Here is a 27454-nt window from a genome sequence, read left to right on the forward strand (position 1 = left end):
GCAAAATTCAAATGTACACTGGGAATGCAGCAGGGGGACATACTCATAGAACAGGAGATAATAAATAGGTGGGAATAATATACAGAAGCAATATACAGAAAAGAAGAAAGAAAGACAGACTCCTTTCAAGAGGAATTCTATGAGAAAGAGCCTGCAATATTAGAAAGCTAAATGAAAACTAACCTAAAAGCACTTGGAAGGAACAAAGCACCCAGCGTAAAGAAGATACGAATACAACTATTCCATAACTATAAAAAATGAAACAATACCCACAGACTGGAAAAGTTCAATATGTATTCCAATACCCAAGAAAGGGGATGCAAAAGAATCCAGCAACATTAGGATCATCAGACTAATTTTCCATGCAGGCAGAGTGATGTTCCAGGAATTGCCAGAAAGAATTTTGCCCAGTATAGAAGAAGACATGCCTGATGTTCAAACTATCAACAATGGAAGAGGCATTCAAAATACATCATATATGTCAGCTTATAAAGTACACCAAATAATTTCAGAAGAAGATTAGTCAGGCTTGAGACCTGGATACTTAAAGGAACGCTTGCTCCCATATATGACCTCTCGCCCCTTGAGGTCAGCAGCAGATGCCCTTCTCCTGGAACCATCTGTGAATGACATCAGGAGGGTGAGTACCCGGAGGAGCGCTTTCTCTGGAATGCTCTCCCCAGAGAGGTCCTCCTGGCTCCGTCGTTATTTGTTTTTGGGCACCAGACCAAGACCTTTTTATTTAAAACTTATTTAATTGTTAATTTATGTATTTAACTAGGGTTTTTTTTTTTAAGCCGAGAATGCACTGAGGTTTTATTGAGGTTTTATGGCACTGGGGTTTTATTGTATCGGGGTTTTATTGGATGGTTTATTTATTGATGTTTTGTGAGCCGCCCCAAGGCTTTATTGTGATGGGGTGGCATAGAAATGTTTTAAATAAATAAATAAATAAATAAATAAATAAATAAATAAATAAATAAATTTAAAGCCTTTCTAACCTGTTCACCATTGATGTCTCAGGATGGCTTACAATAAAAGAGCAAATGATACTTTTCATAGTATTTGGATCAAATCATAAATTGCAGGTAAAAGCTGCTCAGTGCCCCACTTTTTAAAGTACACATTTTAGAAAGGAAGAAAAATAAACCAAACAGTGTAAGCATTATGGGTAGGCCCTGCCAGAAAATGTGATTTCTATGCTCTGCTTGAACATGCTTTATGGTGGTGCCAGGAGTCTGAACGCTGTTTAAAATTATATTAATTGAGGGGCTTGTTTGCATGTGTGCCCCCGTGTGTGTACCTGTGTGTGTACATGTTTGTGGCAGGCCTGAAGATCTATGGTTGGACATTCTGTAATTAGTGAACCAGTACTAGTGTGGGCCAATGTGCTGCAGGGGTTGGAAGCATGGGACTGGGACTCAGGAGAGCTGGCTCCTAGTCCCCACTGTGCCGTGGGTCCAACTGGGTGGCTTTGGGCAAGGCACAGACTCTCATGCCAAGCTACCTCACAGGCTTGTTGCTGTGAGGCAAAGATTGAGAGCAGAAGGAGAATAATGTAAGCCAAGCAGGATACAAATCTAACAAATAATGGTGCTGAGACAAAGTATTTATCCCACCCTAACAAAAAGACATATAGGGTGGCAAAAGACCTTTAAAAAATAAAAATGCCAGGAGGTATAGAATGTCACGGGGCTTTTAAACCAGTGGAGGCAAGAAGATACACGAAGGTTCGGAGTTGTTCCCAGTTCATTCTTGTTCAGTCTGGCCAATCCCACATGGTCTGAGGTGCCATTTCAGTCAGATTCTGGGCTAGGCCACATGATGACAGGTTGACAGAGGGGCTGACCTTTCCTGGTCAGCATTTGGCAGTCTGGAAACCTAAAAGCAACAAGGGCTTCTCTCCTTCTGCCTTCTTCTTAAGGTAATGGTGGGAACACTACACTCAAATCCAGTAAACTGTCATCTCCGTGCTGCAGGGTGTACCCTGGCATAGCTAATACATCCTGTGGGTGCCTGTACTACCTACTGAAATATGGGTAAGATTAGCACAAGCCACTCATATTTCACAATCTGCCCCATGTTTTTGTGCATGTGCGAATCGGCAGTTTGCTCTTTGCTGCTTCCACCTCCTTAACATCAGCCCCTAAAGAGTATTGACCCATTTGTGGAAGGGCATCCTAAGGGATAGCTCCAATATATAACTATTTCAACATTCATCTATTTCTCACCTATCAAGCAATTCAGCCACAGATCAACAATTAAATGAAGACCAGAGTATTTTATCCTCAAGAGTGGTGATCAAAATGGAAGTTGACAAATTGGTATTGCTTTATTCAAGTTGCTTCCTAAAACAATAAGAAAAGGAGGAATGGGAGCAGGACAAGATGACTGAAGCCACTCTTCCATCTTGTGTTCTGTTTCTTGTTCCATTGCAGAGCAGGCACGGTTCTTGAACCTTCCAGTATTGCAGAGATTACAAATGCAGTTCCTGCATTTTCCTGCATAACACTTTTTGCGTGGCTCCCCTTACTTCCTTATTTCTCAAACTGTAGACAATAGGATTCAGCATGGGGGTGAAGACTGTGTAAGATAATGACAAGAGTTTCTTAAGCTCTGGAGAATAACTAGATTTTGGCTGGAAATAGGTAAGTCCAGCTGTGCCATAGAACAAAATCACCACAACAATATGTGAAGTACAAGTGGAAAAAGCTTTGTGTCTGCCTTGGGCTGATGGTATTTTTAAGATGGTTCTGAGGATACAGACATAGGAAACCACAATGAGCATAAATGGGAAGAGAACAATTAAAATAGTTCCAGTGACAGCATATATCTCAAACAGGTAAGTGTCTGCACATGCTAATTTTAACACAGGTGGGCTGTCACAGAAAAAGTGATCTACCTTATTTGGGCCACAAAATGGGAAACTAAACACCCACGTGGTTTGGACTGTTCCCACCACAACACCAGAGCACCAGGAAAATAGGGTCAGCTGGACACACATCCCCTTCTTCATAATTACTGTGTAGCGTAAGGGATTGCATATGGCTACGTAGCGGTCATAAGCCATGGCAGCCAGGAGGAAACACTCGGAACCTCCCAAAAACAAGAAGAAAAACATCTGCATCACACATCCAAGGAAGGAGATACCTTTGTGCTCTGAAAGGAGATTCACCAACATTTTCGGGAGTATAACCAGGGCAAGGCAGATGTCTACAAGGGACAAATTCCTGAGCAAGAAATACATGGGGATCTGAAGGGCTGGATCTGTGGATGTGAGAAAGATGATAAGGATATTTCCCAACGCCGTTGTGATATATACAGCCAGAAATACCACAAAAAGAAGCAGCTGAAGATGTCCAGAAAATCCCAGCAAGATGAATTCAGTGACACCAGTATTGTTTGCCCAGGTCATCCTGTGCTAATCAGTGAAATGTGCTGTCATGGTTTTCCTGTGATGTTGTCCACACTAGAAGGAAACATGACAGAAAGTGCTAGCAAGGGAATGAGCTACCAAGGGATGGTTCTGGTTAGTGGAGTCCACATGGGATCTCCTGTACAAACCTTCGCAAATGAGTCTTCACAACTACAGCAAGACATATGTGGAACAATGACAAAAACCATTCATTCAAATCCTTCTCAAAATTGGAGGAAAAGAATTATTGCATATAACACCTGCCCTCTTCATTAGTCATCCTATTGAAGAATATATAGTTTTTGTGCTGACCAAACTTCACAGGTCAGATTTTTAGGGTTCTATCAGAGAGACATAAGAGAATTGGAAATATGAAATAAACCTCTGACAAGAATGTCAGAATGTGTACAAGAGATGCCTGCCATCAGGTGTTTTGACACCAGAAGGTAGGTTAAGATGACCATGTACAAAATATGGAATGCTTTCTGCTTTGATGTTTTTCTACAGATAGTGACTGCAGAATGCTCAACATATAAAAGTGCTGTGCATGATGGCTGTGCCAGCTGGTCTAAACTGGAGAGGGGCTCACTCTTTGTTGTTAGTGTGCAGCCACATAAAATACGAGTAGAGTCTGTGTATTATGAATGTACTAGCTGGCATTGCCTGGCTGTCTCATGGTCAGACAATGAACAAGTTTGACCTCTTTTCTTCTCCTGAACAAATTAATCACTGGTAGCTTAACTGAAAGACAAACAATATCTGGAAAGAAAGACAAAGAAAAGACATTTCAGATATTCATGAGACAGTCTTAGACAAGCAGTGTCTAAGTACGTTTGTGTTAAAACCACTTATGTTTCTGAGGGAGCACTGCTTGCTGCACTCAGGAAAAATGCATTTATCACAGCTGGGGCATGTGCTGATGAAGGCATGCAGTTTCCACGATGCTGAGAATGTGATCTGAGAATGCCATGCAGGAGTTGCAACGGGAATGTGTTCCGGGAAATAGCCTTTCAGATTTCTTTCTTTTTTTCATTTTTGCATTTGTTTTTTCACACACCATCCTGTGTTCAGAAAAAATACAGTGGATGTAGTTTTATCAAAGTGGAAAAAATGGAATCTCTTTCTGCAACTTCACAAGAAAATCATGGGGAAAGTAAATGGATGTGACCACTGGCATCCCAGCTCCCATGGGGTGAAGCTAGGAATAGCTGCATGCTTGTTCTCTTCCACATTCCAAAAGCAATCAACAGAAAATAATGAGCCTTCTACCATGCTGCATTTCCACATAGATGGATGCATTTAATCAGTATGATTAGTTTCTGAGGAAGACCTTTAGAGAGAGACTGAGAGGGACTTCTAACTAGGCAGGCATTTTCAGGCTTGGCAAGAAATGGCAGACTGTTTCCCCACGCAGGATGGTGAGAGGAAAACACCTTTGCATCTCCTTTCCAGCTCAGTAGGCATCTTGGAAAGGCAGAGGAGCCACAAAGAGGGGAAGAAGGGAGGAAAGCAATGGAAGTGTGCGTTCAGAGCTGTTCTGCCAAAGCCCTACTTCCTTGTCCACACTAGCCCCAGCCCACTGAAGCCTTTCCTGCAGACCCCAGAACAGTACATCAAGGTTACACTGACAGATGACATCACCACTGGGAGGAGGTGAGTCCTCCTTCACAGCACCACTCGTGAAACCTTCTGTGGCAACCCTCACAGCAAGATAGGAAACCTTTAGGTTTGCACTAAGCATGCCATCTCTGATTGGAATTTTCATGTTTGAGAAAAGTACTTTCAGGTAACAGCAGCCATCTCATTAAGCTGATTATTAACTAGCTTCTGAAGATTTGCTCTTCCTACAGAACATGAACCAATGGAAAAAGCAAATATTCAGGTGGGGTGTTGGCTGTGAATCGAGGATGGAGGGGGAACACTGTGGGAAAGTCAAATCCCCATTCATACCATCAAGCTCTGCTGGGAGTACTGTGGAGAGTGGTGTGTCTCACTCATAAGCACCATATGGACATTAGAAACTAACACCAGACAGTAATCCAAAAACAGAATCCTCACTACTCCTACAGCTAATAACGATTACAAGTAATAATGAGAGATTCCTACTCTGTCTTCTCCCAGCATTACAAATGGTTCAGACAACAAAATTACTTCACTGGCTACAGCTGGAATATCCTGCCACATAAATTGTCCAGTTGGATGGAGAGATATCTGGAGATATGCTGGGGACATCTTGCAGCTGATGAGCTGTATACCTTTCTCCTTTAGGTCAAAGCAAATATTTACTAACTAAAGATGAGTTAGAAGTTAGATGAGTTACCTTCCTCCAGAAGCTGAGGAGATGCTCTCTGAAAGGGCTGAGCATTGGTAATTCCATTTCTTTATATGAGTGTCTTTTATGATCTGTGGGATTTGACTGTGTCCCTCCACCTCCACCCATCTCTCTGGAGCAATTAGTGCTGATTGTGTGATATCTCATTCAGCTATTATGTACATTTCAGAGGGAAATGACTGGATTCTCTTTATGTTCACAACTTCCCCAATGGCACTGTATGTGTAGGTTAGGAAAGTATTAAAGCGCTATGGCCATTGTCCCCACTGTGACATGGGCCACAGCTTTGAGTAGAAGGGTCTGCAGCTGTTTTGGATAGAAACAATTGTCATGGGAATCACCCTAGGAACCAGGTGGAGATTGGTACTCATTCTGGCCAATCTCACATTAGTTGGGGTGCCACATCAATCAGATTCTGGGTTGGGTTTTCCTTCTAGGCCCACCTTGCTGGTCTGCCTTCAGTGGTCTGGAGACATACAAAGAACAAGGGTTTCTCTGCTCCTGTCTTCTTTTCAAGGCAGCTGGTAATGTGAGAAACACTTGAGTAATGTCCCATAACCTGTTGTCTCCTGTGTGCTGCAGGGTGTTCCCAAGCATAGCCAATTCATCCTCTGAGTGCCTGCACTACCTACTGGAGTATGACTAAGTTTACCACAAACCTTTCATATTTCACAATCTGCACCATCTTTGTGTGTATATGGGACCGCATGTACAGTAGTTTGCTCTTTGCTGCTTCCACCTCCTTACCTCCTGCCCCGAAAGAGTATTGACCTATTTGCTGAAGGGTATTCTAATAGATGGCTCCAATTAAGCCTGCATATTTACCTATTTCCACATTCATCTATTTCTCACCTATCAACAAATCCAGCCAAAGAGCAACAATTAAATAATGACCATGTTAAACACAATACTTTATTTTCAATATTGATGATCAAAATGGAAGATGACAAATTGGTATTCAAATATATTACTAAAACAATGAGAAAAGGAGGAGGAGCAGGAGCAGGAGAAGAAGAAATGACTAAAGGAACTCTTCTGCCTTGTGTTTTGTTTCTTGTTCCATTATGGTGCTGGCACTGTCCTTGACCCTTCCAGTACTTTTGAGATTAGAAACGCAGTTCTTGTGTTTTCCATATAACATTTTTTGCATGGCTCCCTTTACTTCCTAATTTCTCAAACTGAAGACAATAGGATTCAGCAAGGGGTGAAAACTGTATAAGATAATGAGAACAGTTTCTTAATTGCTGGAGAATAACTAGATTTTGGCTGGAAATAGGTGAGTCCAGCTGTACCATAGAACAAAGTCACCACAACAATATGTGAGGAACAAGTGGAAAAAGCTTTGTGCCTGCCTTGAGCTGATGGCATCTTCAAGATAGTTCTGATGATACAGACATAGGAAACCACAATGAGCATAAATAGGAAGAGAACAATTAAAATAGTTTCTGCAACTGCACAAATCTCAAACAGGTAAGTGTCTGCACATGCTAATTGTATCACTGGTGAACTGTCACAGAAAAAGTGATCTACCTTATTTGGGCCACAAAATGGGAAACTAAGCATCCATGTTATTTCAACTGTTCCCACTACAATGCCAGAGAACCCGGAAAATAAGGTCAGCTTGACACACATTCCCTTCTTCATAATTACTGTGTAGTGTAAGGGATTGCATATGGTTATGTAGCAGTCATAAGCCATGGCAGCCAGGAGGAAACACTCGGAACCTCCCAAAAACAAGAAGAAAAAGATCTGCATTACACGCCCAAGGAAAGGGATAGCTTTATTGTAAGCCACCCCGAGATGCTAGTGGTGGATGGGCTAGAAAAGCTTTTAATAAATAAATAAATAAATCATGAGTAGCATTTGATCTGAATAGAAACACCCCCTCCCATTTTTGTCAAAAAATCTAGCCCTCCCATGAGGGTTGCGTAGGAAAGAAAGAAAGAAAAGAAATGGTCTTCAATGGTTCCATGGCCCTAATTCAGATTTTATTTACTAAAGTAAATCATTCAACCATGCATGTCTCCACTGTGTGTAACTGGATGAAAATTTATTACTCTTTCACATTCACGTTCATACTGGGTTAACTACAATGGAACAAGGCACCTTCACTCCCCTCCTTCCCATAGAAGCCCTTCCAGACTGCTGAAAAAGTTACACAGAGTCAGCAGAATAGACCTGCTCAGTGAGGTGAACTATGATGTAGGGGTGGTCCCCAAACTCTAGCTGCGAAACATTGCTTAAGTAGAGTTTATGGGACATCCCGTATGTGGAACCTCACCTCTTGTAGAACATGCCTTCTTCAAGATTACATACAGAGGTCATTCATTCATTACATTTCTATGCTGACCTAATAGCCACATTGGTGATTCAGAGTTAAATATTAATTTCTGTTTGCAATATATTTTAACTTATTTATATTTTAGTTTGTCATTCAACTCGTTGACTGCTCATTCATTTGATATATTTGCCAGTATAATGACCTTACTACTACCTAATAGCCAAATCTTTTTGAGTGGTTCACCATAATTAAAATCACAAAATACAACATACCATTCGATATTGTAATTCAAACCTTTAGAAGTAAAGTAGAAGTAGAAGTCAACACTGCACTGCAGTAAATCCCAGCAGCAATCAAAAATATAATAATAAAGTAACACATTTAGAACAGCAGAAAATGAACAACTAATATGTTTGACATTGACTTAACTTTTGTGCAGGATGTGCAGGTATTCATCTGATACCTGTTCAGCACTACAAGTTACCTGTAGCTTTGTGTCAGCCTGATATCTCACAACAAACATCTTGTGACTGTGATAGTTTACTGAACATCAACAAATGGACTTTGGAATATAAAAATTACATTCTAGAGGAACAATCTTGTTGCTCTGTCTCTCTCTCTCTCACTTTCTGTCTCTCTCTCTCTCTCTCTCACACACACACACGCTTTCTCCTGCCAAACAGCACTTTAAACTTTATAATTATATTGATGGTCATTTGTACAAAATTCCACATCTGAAACAAAATTGCATATTTGCAACCTTTGATTGTTAGCAAGCCAAAGTGTGTTTATTAGATTTTGTTTACTAATTGCAGTATGTTGTTTCCAGCTCTTGTAATTTTGCTTCCTAGTAAAGTAGGGAGCTCTTTTCTGTTGCTCCTGGAAATACTAGTTACATTATACTGGGAACTTTTATGCTAGTACATTATTATTCATGCTAGCATTTGGAAACCACCAAATACTATTCATAGCATTTATTTTCCCTTGGTAGGTGGGTCAATATCACTGTGGATATAGTGATGTAGAAAGAAGCAAGACACAGGATTATAGTGTAAAACTGGGCCACCATTTTATTTATTTATGAAGGGAGTTTGCAACAAGCAACAAATATTCTTAAGTGGTAGGAGAGTGAGATCAATTCAGGTAAGGATGAACTTTGTTTTTAGGTGAACTGATTCTTGGCCTTGACCAAATACAGTAAACTCACTGCACTGCCTGTGCCAGCAAATCCTAGCAAATTGAGTCAGGAATACCCAAGAAGTGGTCCTACCTACCCACACTTCCAGCCTGGTTTTCTGTGCGGATCTGATCTGAGGAACCACTCTTCACCAAAAGACAAGCCTCAGAAATCTCATGGACATGGTCCTAGCATGTCAGTACCATAAATTGATCCTAATGTGTACTCCTTGACCAGGTCGACCAGGTCAGAGCTGACTAGGCCAAATAACAGTGATGATGATGAGGAGGAGGATGACAATGTGGATTGGGGGTGAGGATCCTACTTGGCCCATTAGTGACTAGCTATTCCTGAATTGCACCAGAGAAAGAAGGCATGTGAACTGCGTCTGAGTGTTTGATCTGAAATAGTCAGTCAAGACCTGCCTCACATTGCCCATGTTCTGCACTGTATACAAGCTGCCTTTCCTCTTGCCCCCATCCACCACCCCATCAAAACTGCATGCCTCATGCATGTTGCTAGTGACTAGGAAGGGACTAGGAAGGGACTAGGAAGGGAACACCACTGATCTATAATTCTTATCTAAGAATTCTTAGATAACATATCTGCATGTCACAGTCAAAGATGCACAACAAACAATAGGGTGGAGGCTGCCACTCTTTACGTATCCAGTCAGTGTACACTTTGAAGCACTTTTGCCATCTTTAACAACATCTTTTCCCACTCAGTAACCTCCAGAAGGCATCCTTCATGTCCTTGTTCCTCAGGCTATAGATAATGGGATTTAGCATGGGTGTGACAATAACATATGATAGAGAAATAAGATGTTTAGTCCAAGGAGAATTATTTGACTGAAGTTTCAGGTGAGTCAGACTGGCTGTGCCATAAAACAGAATCACTACCATGATGTGTGAAGAGCAAGTGGAAAAGGCTTTCCATCTGCCTTCAGATGAAGGCATCCTCAAAATGATAGCAATAATGCAGACATAGGAAGCCAGAATCAGTGAGAATGGACATATTATAACTATAAACGTTCCAATGAGGATAAAAAGCTCAAATATGTAGGTGTCTTTACAGGCCAGTTGAAGTACAGGTAGAATATCACAATAGAAATGAGAAACTTCATTGGATCTACAGAATGAGAGGTTAAACAACCAGGTAACCTGTACAGTCCCAACAGAGAATCCTGAGGCCCATGCAGCTATCATTAGCCACATACAGAGCTTCCTGTTCATTATAACCTTGTATCTCAGAGGATTGCAGATGGCAACAAAACGGTCATATGCCATGGCTACTAGAACAAAGCACTCTGTGGTTCCAAAGAAAAAGCCAGAATACATCTGTGCTTTACATCCAAATAAGGAGATGGTCTTTTTTTCCGAGAGAAGGTTCACAAGCATCTTAGGGATAATTGTTGATATAAATCCAACTTCTGCAGAGGACAGGTTTCTAAGGAAGAAGTACATAGGGTTGTCCAAAGTGGTATCCATTACTGTCAGCAAAATGATGAGGATGTTGCCCATCACAGTGGCTATGTAGATAATCAGAAACGAAGTAAAGAGGAGAATCAGGAGTTGACCTAGGTTGGTAAATGCCAGAAGAATGAATTCATTCATCATAGTCTGATTCACCGAAGTCATTCTTTTCATTTAGTTTTTAAAAGTATTGGTCCTTTGGAAAAGAGCAGAGAATAGCAGCAATTCTTGATTATTACCAATAGTTAAATCTTTTCTTAGTTGTTCGACTGTCTATCCTAGGTGGATCCAGAACAAACTCCATGGTAGCACTGCATTGCCGGTGTAAATAAAAAGGCATTGATTTACCAGCTTGTTGAATCCTCTCAGGCAGTCATGTTAATTGATTACCATAGTGATTTACACATGTGCTAGTTTGCAACTTTATAGATGTCTCTTGCATTACACAATTATATCTTGTTAAGACAAGATATTTGTTTTGTCTTTCTTGAAGAGAGAAGCATTCTAAGAGAGAATACTCCCATGACAATTATAGCTCTTTCTCTAAGCAAGCTGACAAGAGAGTCAGACCCACTGAGCTTAGTGTAACTTAATATTGAGTAAACATGATGTATGCTCCAAAGGTCTCCAAAATTTTCCAGAAGCTGTGACTGGTATTTCCTGGGCATTCTGCACTTCTCCCTTCCTCCTCCCTCAGCATTTTCCTTCCCAGCACACATTCTGTTGCATCACTGGAAACACAACACCCCTGCTGATTTCTATGATGGTTACAAGGTGGTGGAGTAAGGGGAGGCTTCCCAATATAAGATTCCCCCTCCTGAGCACCTAGCAGTATCTGTTTTCTTAGTTGTGGGAATCTGCCATATCCTATGGCCCCCTGGAATGCTCTTCCAAGTCACATAGGATGGGTGTGCTGATCTTTTATTTGTATTCATTTATTTATGTATTTCAGTGATGTCTCTCTAAAACTAAAGTGTTTTAAAATAAAATCTAGATTTATAATGCAAACAAATATGGTGAGATCCGTGGAAAGGATCTTGACTAAGTCACTTATTAGTCCAACTAAAATCAATGGGAAGAAAGAAAAAAAAGAAAGGTTTTTCCACTCTGAGTGTGAGTGTGAGCATTCAGTATATTACAATGCAGAGAGTTTTGTGTGAGTTAGAATGTATGTGTGGGAGAGAGACACTTCATGGACAATCTCATAGTTATTGAAAGAATCAAGGTTTATCCATGATTCCAATATTTATAATATTGAAGTTCCAACTAACCGTTTTACTAAAAGTTTAACTTCCCCCTAATTCATGCTTTTCAATCATCCCTGTCACTTCCTTTGCATTCTTCATCTGCAGATACAGAAAAAAGTGAAAATGCTCACTCATTTTGAAATATAAAGAATCAGATTATCTCATTTACTCTTCCAGATTTGAACTTATTTAACACCAAAATGGTATACATATTTAATTAGTTAGCTCATCTGTTATTATCACTGAAATACTTTTATACTGCATTTATATATGCATAATAAAAAGCATCTATTTGTTTCCTGGCTAGTTTTTTGCTTGCAGAATTAATAGCAACTATTTGAAAGATTTGTTCTTCATTGTTCTGTACAAAACCCAACTGCCTCTGTTCCAATGCGAGGAAGTTTATCAATGTATATAATTTCAGTATACCCACACCAACTCCAGAGACTGACCTTGGTAAAGGCTGCCTGACTGTAATTGGAAGAAGTCTTAGAACAGCAGAAGTAGAGAAAGGACCATCCATTCATCACCAGAGACATCTTTTGCTGAACTCAAGATGCACCATCTGTCCTGTTGCTTGGCAATTTTGCTTTTTCCTTGGCATACCTTTACTATCCCAATCCCTATGATTCTACTCAATCCCAAAGCAAGGTAGCCAGAGTGCCAAAGTGAATACAATTGGCTTTGGCTAGTTCCCTTACAACCTAATGCACCATCACACTTTTCATTCTTTATTTTGAGAATTGAATGGAATGCTCTCAGGTATATTGTGGCTATATCTGAGAACTCTTTGGAGGAAGGATAGGATAATAAAATTGTAGCTACATAACTTCAGTACCAAAGAAGGTAACATATCTTGTCTATCATCTATTCTTGGGTAAGATCTACATAGGTTGAGTCTTCCATATCCCAAGCAACATATATAATCAGAGCAGTAGCTCTATGGATTGACTAAATTTAATGCAATAAATCATGAGTGCAACAGCCAACTCTCTCTGCTATGTCTTGTTATTTGCAGATATGGAAGCGTACCTCCTTCTCCTTCTCTTTCTCCTCCTTTTTCCTCTGATCATATTTTGCTTCTTTGCTCAGCAATACAAAATGGAGTGGTGGCATTGCCTGATGAATGCTTGGATTTCTGTCCGTGAAACTCTCTCCATAATATAGCTTCTCCCATGGGAAAGCTGTTGAAACAAACCCTTGGGATACCAAATACTGTGCATAGAAGCTAATGATAAAGAAGCATGCATTGAAAGGACAGTATGGAGTAGTGGGTTTCAAATTTTCTCAGTGCATTTTATTGTGCACCGGACTGCATGCATGTCCTACATGCAAGAAGACTGTAACTTGTAAATTGATCAATACAGCATAGTGGATCTAATTTCCATGGGGCAGTGTATTCACTCTGGATTGTGATCTAAACTTTTACTAGGGTATCCATGATGCTGAACCTATTTATAGAATGGTGGATAGCTCCTTTATAGTTCAGACTAAAACCCAAACCAGATATATAACCCTACTGATATCCAAGCCACCAGTCTCCACTGAAATATATGGGATAAAATTCAACATAAGTGCTCCTTAAAGTAGATCTATTGAAGTGAATGATACTAAGTTCAATTCAGGCAGGACCTATAAAGGATTTAACCTGTTCTCCAATAATGGCTTGTGATGGAAAACAGTTTCATTGAGGCTCTCACCATCTGAGAAGCTGGTCCTTATGTATATACTCTCATATACTCCATTTTATTTATATTTTATATAAAATAAGTTATACTATTGTCCATAAGCATTGCAGCCTTCACAGGCTTCAACAAAAGCAAACCAAATAGCCATATAATTATGCATTCACAGATGAAACCTACAGACCACCCATTCAACACATTGCTTTAATCCCCTGGGATGTGCTATATTCTAAAATCCTAATATGCATGGACATGTCCATAGTGTACTAAGATAGAAATGTATTCTTTATGCTTATGATCTTCTATTTCAGCTTTCATGTAGGCAATTAATGATTTTAGATATTTATTTGGTTCTTCTGTAACTGATCTAAGTCAAAACTTATGAGTTTTGGAGATAATAAAGAGTGTTATGGAATTGGTGATTTAGACTTTGTGCTGAATGTATTACCTATCTAGGAATTAAGAATAAACACATAAAATAAAAACTTGGATACCATGCAAGCCAACAAGAGCTGGTAATTCCAGATAGTCCATTCTGCACTAGGGCCTAAGGCCTAATATGTATAAGGCCTAATATGCTCTGGGGCAAAACCCAGCCTGTTTCAACATAATACCTTTCAAATTAGAAGATGAAATCCAAAACATCTGCAGGACCACCAGTTGGGAATGTGTGTGTATGTGTAAGAGACTCATTAATTCAGAAACACATAATTGTGCACTTTAAATGTCATACAATTATGTTTAAATTTAATATAAGAGCAGTTCACTTTGATTGGAAGCAAATGATAAGGATACAAGATGGAATATGAGTCAGAGGGTGAAATCTTATTTACTATTACATGATCATCAGAAGCTATACAATACAAAGCCATCCCTCTGCTAATTAGTGCACCCTATTGGGGACCTTCTAGAATTTCCTGTCCTACTGTGCCAGAAAATTCATGTTTTTATATCTTTCCAATAGCATGAAATAACCTAAAAATCAAAGGCACCTCAGAGGTAATATAAATCTTTTCCACCATGGGACAAAACTCTTTGCTTTACTTTTTACTTTTTTATTTTTGGTAGTAACATTGAAAGAAATGTTCACTTAGGAGTTCAGAGAGAGAAAGAGAAAATGGAAATTCCACAACAATCAGATAACATGATCATATTCTACCTGAAAATTAGAACCTGAAGCAAGGCTTATGAACTTAAGTGCAACAATTTACTGTTACTAACAGAGGTATCTCTAAGCTAGAGTGGCTTTCAAGCTACATATTCCAGATTTTCTAAACAATTTTGAGAAATCAACTCACCTAATTGTGGCCTTCAGTTCAGAGTGAGTTGAGCACATCACTAGGCATTGATGCACAAACACAGGAATTACTGCATGATTTCAAATTAGCTGAAGGACTCATTTAACCCACGGACTCATTTAGACGAGTCTATTCAGCAGGAAATTCCATCACTTCCCTTATATCAGGGGTAAAACTTCTGGCATACAGATCCTCAGCTGAATTACTTATGGAAGTCTCCCCACCCCATGAGGAGATGAGGAAAAAGGCAGCCCAGCTCTGATGGGAACCATCACCACTGAACCTTTAAGTTGAAGTTCCCAATTTTGAAATAACTTTCTCAGTGGGAGCTAGTCCCTCAGAGCAGGTGGAGCACTTAGAAGAAGCAATTTCAGGTAAAGTAGCTCCCTCTTTTGGGGTGCTCTAGTGCTGTGTATTTTGTATATGACTCTGTGTGTGTGTGTGTGTGTGTGTGTGTGAGAGAGAGAGAGAGAGAGAGAGAGAGAGAGAGAGAGAGAGAGAGAGAGAGATGGAGACGGAGACACAGATGGAGACACAGACAGAGAGACAAAACAAAACACTGCACCATTTTATTATTAAAAATCAAGAAAGGAATTGGATCTCTCACTCCTGCCCCTCTCCTACAGAAGTCTGAATAAAGCTCTTATAAAACATTTAAAACATTTAGGGCAGTGAAGAATTAATGCACTGATGAGATGCAATCCATTGCCTCCACGCTTCTGTTCCTCATGTTCCCTTTTGTACACCTCCTAGTCTAAGTTCACATCATTACCACCATCTTCAGGATCTCTTTCAAAGAGGGCAGGCACAAGGCCGTTTCTACTTGCTCATCTCATCTCATTGTGGTGGTTTTGTTCTATGGAAGTGGAAGCATCATCTGTCTAAGGCCCAAATCCAATTACTCACCAGAAGTTAAAAAATTGCTATCTCTGTTCTACACCATTTTTACACCCAAGTTAAAACTCATTGTCTACACTCTGAGGAACTGGGAAGTGAAAGAAAGTGTGAGGAGAACTCTAGGATGGAAAATCTCACAAACTACTTAATGGTTTTATTGACAACAAGGTTTGCTAATGTCAGTGGGTATTGGTGGAATCAAGATTACAGTATCGGGTTCTGCAACATACCACAATGTGAATTTAAGATATCCTCCTTTAATAGCACGCACACACACACTTGCTGAAAGTAAAATGCCACATTTACTTTGATGCAAACAGAAATGTTTGCATGTCATTTGGGTATTGTGTTGCATCATGTGTCCCTTGGAATTTCACCAATGCAGCTAATTTTTGGAAACAATATAATGGCTCCAAATTGGAGATCCATCAGCCTAGAGAGAAACAGTTGGCCCATTAGTGTGCTCAGGGTTCCCCAAGAGTTATTGGGAAAATGGTCTCTTGGCTCAGAGTTGCCAATTCCCCTAACCACAGTAAATTTCACTTTCTGAAGAACTTCTGAATTAAGACCATCATATCACTGATCACTTGTTAGCTGAGAGAGTGTTTTTAGATTATTCCTTTCTACTACTGCCATAGTAGTTTGGGAACAAGGGTTTTTGAAAAGAATATCAGGAATTGTTGTGGCTTGAAATAATTCTCTGAGGGGATGGAGGCACAAGAAATGCTTCTGCATTTGCAGAGAGGAAAATTTCTACAGCATTCAACAAATTACACATCAGGTTTTGATTAGCATTGGAGTGATTATTTCACTTCCTTTTCGTCCTCCTCTTCATAGCTGTCTGCTGTTGTGCATTACATAGCCCCACATACCTCATGCCCCTTTGGATCCATCTTATGTGATGACTGCTGTCTCTCCTTACTCCTTACTGAGAATGATGTGGTGCCATTAGGAAGTACCATTCCAAGCAGTCATTGTGGGGATATGAACAAATGGATTGAATGACTGTGCTTGAAAGAACATCTCCATCCCAATGCCTGGTTTGCCTCCTCTTGAAACAATCAAATAATTCCCCAATATTATCAAATTATAAAAGATCAGATAGCTTTCTGATTTGTCAAGTGAAAATAGTGCAGTGATGCAGGGTGGTGGGTAGGAATGAGAACATGCTGCAAAAGCTTTAATTGGGGTCATTCTGGAAAATGCTCACAAGTTCTTTGTTTCCTCAACACTATCAATCTCATTGGTTGGTTTGTTCTTTTACTTTTCAAGTGTGAAGTACAAGGAGATTGCACATTTCACCAGGAATCCCTTAAATTCCTTATAGCAGTTTTGATGTACTGGAAAAGGAAGGAATGATTTGGAGATGGGCGGTTTCCACCTGTGGTGGAAAAGTTTCTCCCCCCATCTTTGTTTTGTAAATAATCTTCAAGTAGGGATGTATGAGAATCTCATTTCAGCTTCACTTTGCTTTGATTTTAGCATTGCAGTTAACAGCTCCAAGAAATGAATGAAGGCTACTGCAGTACATGGTGTAAGTCCATACACTTCTGAGCTTGTGATACAATTTCCAAACAAACAAGCAAGCAAGCATTTGAAAGATGTGTATTTCTAAAATAAATAAATAAATAAAAATGCACAAACATGATTGTATGTACTTTTAAAAATATATGCAATTGATGGACATTTTGGAAGAGAATTGGAATGTGTGGTGATATGGAATCCAATGTACTTCAATGAGCTCATCAATTTTTGATTCATACACCGCTATTTTGAAGCTACCAACTGCATTGGTGATTTTAATGGGGCAGCAATGGCAGTCGAGCCCCGGGCAATTCTGCCACCATTCTTTCTTTACAGAATAACTCTGATAGGAATGCTTGTGTTTCTACATTTCAAGTATGGCAGTAGCCAGAACTCAGGTGTACACCATAGTATCTTTGTCCTAAATTTGATAAAAGAAAAGTTAGCAAATACACAAAAATACAAAGGAAATGAAATACTAAGACTTAAACCTAATACATACTTATAAGAAAGTCAGCCAAGTATGAATAATTGTGCAAAAGGGTTAACTTGTTAGAGAAGAGCCCTATATTGGCTTACTCAGAGGTAAATGGCATTGTGTTCAGTGGGAGTTACTCTCTGGGAAGTCTGTTTTGGCTTGCAGCCCTGACAAAAATTTATCCAAGTAGATAAGATACTGTAAATTGAACAAAAGCAAAACCAATCAAAATGGTGTTGCACCAGGGTGTAATAGCTTACTGGACTGAATGAATTAATATGTCACATGCTCGTCAAAACCATAATCTCCAAATCAAATATCTTAATTCAGGATACTGAAAACACACACAAGAACAAACAACACAAGCAGAAACATTGGCACAGTTAATATAAAGCCAATATTTGTGAGCAATTTGAAGTTGCAGAGATGTTGTTGTCATTTCCTTCACGCTCTTTTTTTTGTTAAAGGCATCTCTTTCATGAAAATTACGTTGCTTATGAGTCTTCCAATAGCCTTTTTGATCTCCTTGTTTCTTAGGCTGTAAATTACTGGGTTGGCTACAGGTGACACAATAGAATACAATAAAGCTGCCAGGATTTCCTTGAAAGATGACTCTGAACTTTTCTTCAAGTATGTAAACATTCCGGTTATCATAAATAAAGAAAAGACCATGAGATGAGGCAGACATGTGGAGAAAGCTTTGTACCTGCCCTGGGAAGAAGGGATGTTTTGGACTGCAACAAAGATACGGATGTAAGACAGTATGACAGATGAACAAAAAATTAAACCAAAAACAATGCCACATATGAGGATTGTCATTTCATTGCCAAATGTATCAGCACAGGCCAACTGTAGTACCTGAGGGATATCACAGAATAGCTGTTGGATGGTGTTTGGCCCACAAAATGGTAAAAGAGTGATGTTCCATGCGTGCAGAGCTGCATAGATGATACTGCCCAACCAACAACTAAATACCATGATGGAACACTTCATCTTGCCCATGATTACATGATAATGGAGGGGGTAGCATATGGCAGTATAGCGGTCATAAGCCATGATGGTGAGGAGAACCAATTCTGCAAATGCAAATGTCATTCCAAAGAAGATTTGTGCCATGCATCCAGAGAAGGAAATAGATCTGACTTGGGTTAAGGAGACGTCCATGGCTTTAGGGACTGTGACAGAGATGTAGCAGATATCAAGGGTGGATAAGTTGGCCAGAAATAAGTACATGGGTGTATGAAGATGGCAGTCCAGAGTTACAGCAAGAATGAGAAGAAGGTTGCCAATCAGGGCTAGCAGATAAGCCAGTAGAAACAACACAAACTGTAAAATCTGTAGTTCAAACACATCAGGAAACCCCAAGAGAAGGAACTCAGTGATTGTGGTCATGTTGGACACATCTTTTTCCTGATATTTTCTGTACAGGGAATGGGGGAAAAGTGATAATGGGAAACAAAACATGTGTTAATGGTAAAGAATGCAGTGTGTTACAAATGTTTAAGAATATTCTGACGCAATCCTTGGACGTTCAATATTTCTGATGTTCATTCTGAAGTGGAAGTTTATGGTTGTGCTTTTGTATCTCAAGTTAATTTGAACTTTTAGGTTAGGTGGGAAAAATGTTTCTCCCAACACATTAAAACATGTGTGTATGTGCCTCTGATTCCTATCATCAACACATTTAGCTTGTTATATAAAGCAAGCACCATGAAGGAGAGGGAGGAAGGGAGGAAGATTAGAGTTTCAGAATAAGCCATGACAGCTACAGTTTTGTGCTTCACCTGCAGCAGCTACAGTGAGAATGTTTAATGGGAGGATCTGGATCCCAAATGAATCCACAGGTTCTTCTGCAGACTTGTCAGCCCAGAATTAGACTGGCTGAGTGGCTATAGGTGAAAGGACGATTATGTGGCCCTGCCTGGTCTGCCAGTTTCAGCAAATCAAAGCCACAAGTCCTGGAGAATGCAAGTGACAAGTCTTCTTTGACTCCATAAGGAGCAGGGCCTCGAGGATATTGGCAGGGAAAGGAGGTGATTCCTATGTTTGTCCATTGCTATTTTTAGTTTGACCTTTATAGGAGCTCTCCATGGTGTGCCATGGTGACCAAACTATTTTGGGGTGGAGTTCCACACCATGCATAGCTCCTGTGAAGCAGAGACTAAAAAGTACAATGATGCCCCCCCCCCCGACTCTTTTGGCATAGGAATCACCAGCTGTTGTTGGACGTTGGCTAGGTATAATGCCAGCCTTTCTCCCTGAGACTGGGGGGCTCACCCAGTAAGGTTGAGCGGGTGGAAGAAAGGGTCTTTCCCACCCTTTGGTAGGGCATCCAAACTGGAGGGGAGGGAGGGGCTTTGAATCAGAACATTGGTTCATCTAGCTTGGTGACACTGTGTGGCAGCTGATGTCCGAGGATTCATACTGGAGTGCTTCCAACTCTGCCTGAAGATACTGAGGATTGAGTCTAGGATGTTCTGCATGCTAGCTGTATGCTCTGCCACTGAGGTCTCTCAGCTGTATCTAAAGAGCTTTTGGACATCACTGTTTCATGCTCAAATAAAGTTTGTGTTCCTCAGAACCCCACTTGTCTTTCAGTTCTTGGAGCATGTGTTGGTGCAAGCACTGTTGCTTCCATCTCTGTCCTCTCTCACACAGTCAACACTATGCACTCTCCAAGATTTGCTCCCTGTCCTCTGAGAGCAGGTGGCATCAGTACGGCATCATTTTGAAAATCAGCAGAATTGTCCCCATATAATGCTAAATGTGTTTGTTTCTAACCTTTTCACATGTCAAGATCATACTCCAGTTACTTCATTCCAATTATATCACCCACACTTTCATTCCTTTCCCAATATTGGAATAGTTACTTGAATGCACCAGACCTCCCAACTGCTCTTACCCTATTCTATCTTCCTTATAGTGAATAGTGTGTGTTTGTTTTGATACATCAATAATGTAACAATAATTGTTCTCCCTCAATCTATTTAAGATGACTTCTTTGTTAATACTGAGTCATTAAACTTGTTGCAGCTATGGACTTAGCTTAGTTACATATTGCAAGATTACATATCATAAAATCACAAGATTGAGTGCAAGGCACAAACACACATACACAAATGCCAATCTAGAACAATATGCTACAATCAGAGAATCAGAGGTGGGTGGAGTAGATGGGAAAAGACATAGAGATTTTAGGTATTTTTATAGGAAATAAAAGGTGTTTTTTTTTTTTTAAAGAACTTACTGCAGGGATCTGGAATCATAATGCATTCCTCCAATCATGCCTGTGAATAGCCCAAGCTGTGAAGTGCTCTGTTTGTAAGTCTTCTGTCTACAGCTACAGTAGCAGTGCTAGAGTGGGACAGCAGAGAAATTGAATTAATGAATAAATGAATAAATGAATGAATGGAACAATAGATCAGACACTACTTTTTCCAGTTTGACCAAATAACCTGTCCTGGACAGGTCCCTCTCTCCTTCTTTCCCTTTCCAGCAGATGCAGTCAACTCTTCGGAAGCACAGATATTTTATTCAGACTTAACAGCTTACAGGACAGTCTAAATCAAGGTTGTGTTCTCCTTGAGAAGCATCTGCCCATGCAAAGGGTTAGATCCAAAAGGAAATGTTCCTCCCCTCCCTTTCAGTAAACTTCTGACTCTCCCCCAGAGGAGGCTCCTGCTGCTTGAGGGCTTGCTGGAGGGAACCCTGAACACTTCAGATTCAGCCCACTCATTTCATCTCCTGACTATGTCAAGGAGCTCCTTCCCCATCACCTCCCACGCCCCACAGCTCTGGCATGTTGCCCTCCTTTTCCAAGGCAGACTGGTTCTCACCTGGTTCTCTCTGAGATCTTCACTGGGTAACCTTGAAACTGCAAGTTGTTCTGTCTGCTCCGTAGAACTGAACAAATCTATCTGAGCAAACTGTAATGTTTTCAAGCACCCCCCCCCTTTTTTTGTGCATGACTCAGGATAAGTTCCTGGCATTTTAAAACATGGTGGGAAATTAATGCAACAACCAAGAAGGCACCCTATACAATATGTTCGGCACCTATTTTAATAGGTTCAGCACATATTTTGGTGGGGGAAAGACTTGACAATTCTGCTGTTCAAATTGCCCTTTTTTTGCATGGATTTATAAACACAATGCATTCTGTGCTAGAAAAAATGGTTTTCCCAGGTGCTTGTGGATTTTATAATTATTGCACTAATTGCTTTTCCCCTTTGTATACTGCTGAGGGAAATAAAAAATGAAACACAGTAAGAAATAGTTTTCTTTTATGTTCTCCTTGTTTACTAATGTTACTCAAGTTTTAGTGTGACCTGTGAAGCTGTACTTTTTACAATTTCTTTTACATCTTTCTTTAATAACAGTTGCAAAATATTGGGTTCTATTTCCATGGAGTGAAAATCTTCATCTCTTAACTTCTGTAGATTAATGCATTGTTGGAAAGCAGCGATCTGAAAAGATGCTTCAACCTGGGATATATCTAGCAGACAGTTAATTAAACATACGCACAAGTCATGGTTTCCAGGTATTGAAGTAAGAAATAGCAATGCTCATAGTAGATCCATTGCAAATAATGGGAATCCCTTGGTGACTGCTGGGAAAAGCAGGTAAATATTAGAAGGTCATAGACTTGACATTTGCCTATGCTTCTGCATGACCTTTACCAGTATTTTGTAGCATTCAACATCTGAACAACTGCCTCATTCTCCCAAAAGCATTTCTAAGATTCAGTACCTGCTTTATAAGATTAGCATGGGTAGGAGATTCTGTAAGGGCAGAAAAAGGGAGCTTCCTCTACAGTTAAAAGTGAGTTGGGGAAAGGAAGATATATTTTGCACATGGGATAATATTTTGCTAGAAGTTCGAATTCATTATTCTGATGGGAATGCATGGATCAGCAAAACTCAAACTTCTTATGGTTCTCCAATTTCCACTGCAAACTTCATTCCAAGTTGAATCCATTTTATGTTGCAACCTTCATCTTCTTTCCGTGCATGGAAATTTATGGATACATTGTTGCACATTTTTCAACATGCACACCTGTATATGTATGAGTATGTGTGAATATGCACATTTTTCAATTGTATGAATTTTTGTCCCATTATGTACCTGCATAATCAGTAATCATCACCCATCCTCCCTTCTCTCCTTCTCCTTTTAGTGTGTGTGTCTGTGTGTATAATTGGGATACACAAACACAATTCAGTTCATCAATTGAACTTCACTCCCCTCTTTGTTGTTCTTTTCAATTTATATGCAGAAGTATATCCCATTGTGTTCTGCGGGGCTTACTCCAGGGACCTAAGGTAAATTTCCAACCTGAACTGAATATTATGTAAATTGCCTTTAAACCTTTGAGTTGAAACACATAGACTAATGAAATTTCGCAAATGGATTATTGAGGTATCTATGGGATTACCTCAAATCTATAGCAAGAGGCCATTTACTGGATATAGAGAAGACTGATGAAGAATAGTTCTTGAAAAACATGGGAAAACTGCAAATGTGCATTACTAAGGCCAATGTTCCCAGCATATAATGTATTGGCGTGGTCATCCCACTTCTCTTAGTAATGAGAGGCTTCAGGTGTACTGCGTTTAACCAGGTTTAGTTTTCGGCAAAAGAAAGTCATGGGAGCTTAATGTTGTAATATTGGGGTTTATTTATAATCATTATGGATTAGTAGACACACAGAGTAAACAAATGAATCCAAACCTTTACATAGGATGACTGGAGCAGGGCTCAACAACCCATTTTTAGCAGGCCACATGGGGCAATCACACTCATTTCATTCATCATCCCTGTGAATCCCATATCTTCTCTGGATACTGTAGAAAATGTGTGCGTCTGTGTGTGCACGCATGCATCTGCACCACTTCCCAGAAAGGTATGACAGTAGTGGGCTTCTCTCTCTGCTAATATTTGGGCATGGAGGTTGGATGGCAGAGAATTTTTTGTGGTTTGCCATTTGAAGCCACCACTTAATTTCATATTTCTATTTCCAATCCATCCATCCCTTTTGCTCAATGATTTTTAAGGCCCAACCATCCACCAGACACAAAGGGAGGAGAGGACACTTCTGGTTCTCTTCATTGATTGATGGGAGTGGCATCTGCATAAGATCAGGAAAGGGTGCGGGGATGGGGAAAGAGGAATGTAGGAAGACGAGGGTAAGTGCAAAGAGATGGAGCACACAGGAGTGGCTGGGCAAATGAGGGCACCCCAGTCATCATCACCATGTCAAGTCAGCCAGCTTCATCCTTCTCTTTCTTCCCTCATTTTCCTCTGCTCCTTCCCACTATATGGTGTTCCCCAGCCCTCTTCTCCCTACACAACTGTTGGAAGCAGACTGGTGGGAGGGAATTGAAATTAGTGGCATACAAAATCCAAAATATTTTGGATGGGCTTCCAATTTCTGGTGCCTTGGCAGTAGATGTAGAAATGGCTGTGAAGGAAAGCGTCAGGATTCTGCCAATATGGACAATGAAGATAACTGCTTCAATGTTTTGCTTTCTGCCTCAGTGCTAAATTCTGGATCTACTGTGTCCCCTGCTTTGTGTATGAATCACACAGGCAATAAATAAAGCTTTGGTCCTCTGCACAGTTTCCAAGAGGACCTATTAAATGCAATGGGATTTACATATGTGAGTAACTGCTCCTTGGATTGCAGGGCTGGTGAATTTGGTTGGGCCACTCAGGCGACATGGTGGAAGTCATTTTTAAATAGCTTCTTTAGAGCTTTCTTCACTTCTTTGTTCTTGAGGGTGTATATAATGGGGTTTAACATGGGGGTCAGGATGCTATACTGAATCGACACCAGCTTGTCCAATATGTCTGAATACCCAGATGCAGGGCGCATGTACCTAATGAATGCAGTCCCACAAAACAAGAGGACCACAGTGAGATGAGAAGCACAAGTTGAGAATGCCTTTTGCCTTGCTTCTGCAGAAGTTATCTTGAGAATGGTGCTAAGGATGCCAATATAGGAAGCTACAATGAGAAAGAGAGAGGCAAACCCTAATATCATGCTGAAGGTGAGTATCACCATTTCATTGGCAAATGTACTTGTACAAGTCAGCTGCAGGAGCAACGGCAACTCACAGCTGAAATGGTTAATATTTCTGGGACCACAGAAGTGCAAGCCCATTAAAAAGAGGGTGTTGACAAGGGAATCCAAGAAACCTGATATCCATGCACCCAGCACCATTTGGATGCACAGTCGCTGGTTGATAATGGTGCTGTATCTCAGTGGGTTGCAAATGGCAGCATAGCGGTCGTAAGCCATTGCTGAGAGTAGGAAGATCTCAGTTCCAACCATGAAAATAAAGAAAAAGATCTGTGCAATGCAGCCATTGAGAGAAATGGTCTTTTTCGTAGCTAGAAGGTTTTCAAGCAACTTGGGTACAGTAACAGATGAGTAGCAGATGTCAAGGAAGGACAAATTAGTAAGGAAAAAATACATTGGGGTGTGTAGCTGAGCATCAGCCCTTATCACTAACATGATCAACACATTCCCTACCAGGGTTATTAGGTAGATAGACAAAAAAACTAGGAATAGGAAAACCTGGAGTGTTCCATCATCTGAAAGTCCCAACAGAAGAAACTCAGCCACATTTGTCTGATTCTCCATTGCACTTTTCTTAACAGACCTATGATCCAGGAAGGGGTGGGGGGTATAAAAATACGTTTATAAATCAGTACATTTAGGAGGATTTGTGATAAACAGAAAAATAACACAGTACAAGATACTCAGATATGTTGCTAAGCATACATATGTTTTCATAGCCTTTGTTTAAAAGAACAGAGCTTTTTAGGATCAATGAGTTACACACAATTATGTCCACTTAAACTAATTTGCACACATAAAATTCTGTGGAAATAAATTGGTTTAGGAACAAATATGGATCACCATCTCGGGCTGTCTTAAAATCTTTGATTATTGCTTCTGAATGTAACATTTTCATGGTCAGCTAAAAGTACAGCACCCTGAATTGGTGAACAGCTGGGCAACTGGGTAGAAAGAAGTAATTCTCGAAACAATGATACGTTTGTTACATACAAGAACACAGCTTCTCTCACAATATAAGGAGGGAACTCTTTCTCTTCAGCTGCCTGGGATATGTAAGACACAATTATATTTTACAAATAATTAGACAGACAAAAACCATGCTTACCTATTTCATGTCTCTCTAACATGAATTATATGCTTTGATTGTACAATGGGATCTTTTCAGAATGGTAATACCAAGACAGAATCTGCATTTGAAAAATCTGTCAGATGAGTCAGGCAACAGGTGATTGTTAACATGCTCACTTGATACGGAGAATATCATTATAGCAACAAGGAATCCACAGAGGTGCTTCCTTCCAAATAAATTGAGATTAATTAATATCTGGATGGGGAATAATTTCCCTGAAGATTTAGCATTAAACATGTGAGAATGTAGTTATTTGGGGAAATGTGTTAGCACTTTTATAAAGATAATTTCTTAGTTTCCTGAACAGAATTGCCTAAGTATTTATTTATTTATTCATTAATGTTGTCCCATCACAGACATCTTGAGATGGTTTACAATAACATCACTTTCTTTCAAAGCTGAATCATAGCAGTTGTGGTATAATGTGCAAAGTGTGTGGTTAATTTAATTGTTACAGGTATAATGAACAAAGACTATCATCCCTGCATACAGAATACTTACTTAAAAATGGCAACATTTCTGCAAACAAAAGGAAAACAAGATGAATGATGACACCACCACCATGAACAATAATTACATTGCATTTATGCCCCTTTTGTACTCCTTGCAAGGAACTCAAGGCAGTTTACAAGGTTCCCTTTTATCCTCACAATAAAGACTCTGTGAGGTAAGACAGGCTGAGAGTGTCTGACTGGCTCAAAGTCACTCAATGGGCTTCACGACTGAATGGGGACTAGAACCCAGATCTCCCAAGTTCCCAGTTCAAAATTCTTAACCCCTATGTTGCACTGGCTCTTAAGCAATGTTTTATCTATTTATTTTGAATAATTCACATATGTGTTACACATTAGCACAAGCAAAATGACAATTCATTATTGAGAATTTTAGAAAATATTGGCCATCCTTTGGCATGTGCCCAGCTTGTCACATCAGACTATGCTCAACCTAAAGTGAGTAGTCATGCTGAAGATGTAAGAGCTTGGAGTCCCACCATCACCTTCTTTCTCCTTCTCTTCTTCCCTGTATACAGTATGGATTTCCCTGGTCACTTTTGCAAGTCGGGAGGGAGAAGGAATTATTGGAAGGGAGCCTGATTGGCCATGAACTGCTTGGTTTTCTTTTTGTTTGTTTTTGTTGTCATCACATCTCATTTGTTTTGCTTTGGCTAATGCACACTGTTAATTAGGTATTTGCAGTTTTAGGCTGATTGGCTTTTATTGATTTGGTCAGTTTTTGCTGGTAGGTGCAGGCATATTTCAGTTGGTGAGCATCCACAGGCACTTTTACTGTGATTGTCAATCCCAGGGTTCTGTGGCCCAGTGTGGGATACAGATTGCCTTGGAAGTTAACCCGCTTCACCCACCTGATGTTTTGCAGCTCTGGGAGGGAGAGACCTGGGAGTCTCCATATATAGAAACATAGAAACAGAGCGAGT

The 27454-nt window shown here is 40.0% G+C and overlaps 5 protein-coding genes across 5 annotated transcripts; all 5 read right to left on the reverse strand.

The window, feature by feature from the left end:
- Positions 1–2476: 2476 nt before the first annotated feature.
- Positions 2477–3415, reverse strand: LOC123033352 (olfactory receptor 10A7-like). The gene has a single exon (XM_044449956.1). The coding sequence runs from the start codon at positions 3413–3415 to the stop codon at positions 2477–2479; it is 939 nt and encodes a 312-aa protein (XP_044305891.1).
- A 3526-nt stretch (positions 3416–6941) lies between these two features.
- On the reverse strand, positions 6942–7502 carry LOC123033493 (olfactory receptor 10A3-like). The gene has a single exon (XM_044450105.1). The coding sequence runs from the start codon at positions 7500–7502 to the stop codon at positions 6942–6944; it is 561 nt and encodes a 186-aa protein (XP_044306040.1).
- A 2407-nt stretch (positions 7503–9909) lies between these two features.
- On the reverse strand, positions 9910–10854 carry LOC123033353 (olfactory receptor 10A2-like). Its single transcript, XM_044449957.1, has one exon. It carries the CDS (start codon positions 10852–10854, stop codon positions 9910–9912), a length of 945 nt encoding a protein of 314 aa, XP_044305892.1.
- Positions 10855–17725: 6871 nt separating this feature from the next.
- On the reverse strand, positions 17726–21094 carry LOC123033354 (olfactory receptor 14A16-like). Its single transcript, XM_044449958.1, has 3 exons — positions 21057–21094; positions 18299–19229; positions 17726–17752 (listed from the first exon to the last, which is right to left on the reverse strand). Exons 1-3 carry the CDS (start codon positions 21092–21094, stop codon positions 17726–17728), a joined length of 996 nt encoding a protein of 331 aa, XP_044305893.1.
- Positions 21095–24515: 3421 nt separating this feature from the next.
- On the reverse strand, positions 24516–25451 carry LOC123033356 (olfactory receptor 5A1-like). Its single transcript, XM_044449959.1, has 2 exons — positions 25010–25451; positions 24516–24724 (listed from the first exon to the last, which is right to left on the reverse strand). The coding sequence occupies exons 1-2, from the start codon at positions 25449–25451 to the stop codon at positions 24516–24518; spliced, it is 651 nt and encodes a 216-aa protein (XP_044305894.1).
- Positions 25452–27454: the final 2003 nt, after the last annotated feature.

The sequence above is a fragment of the Varanus komodoensis genome, unplaced genomic scaffold, assembly GCF_004798865.1.
Source record: "Varanus komodoensis strain SLA01 unplaced genomic scaffold, ASM479886v1 scaffold62, whole genome shotgun sequence".
NCBI lineage: Eukaryota > Metazoa > Chordata > Lepidosauria > Squamata > Varanidae > Varanus > Varanus komodoensis.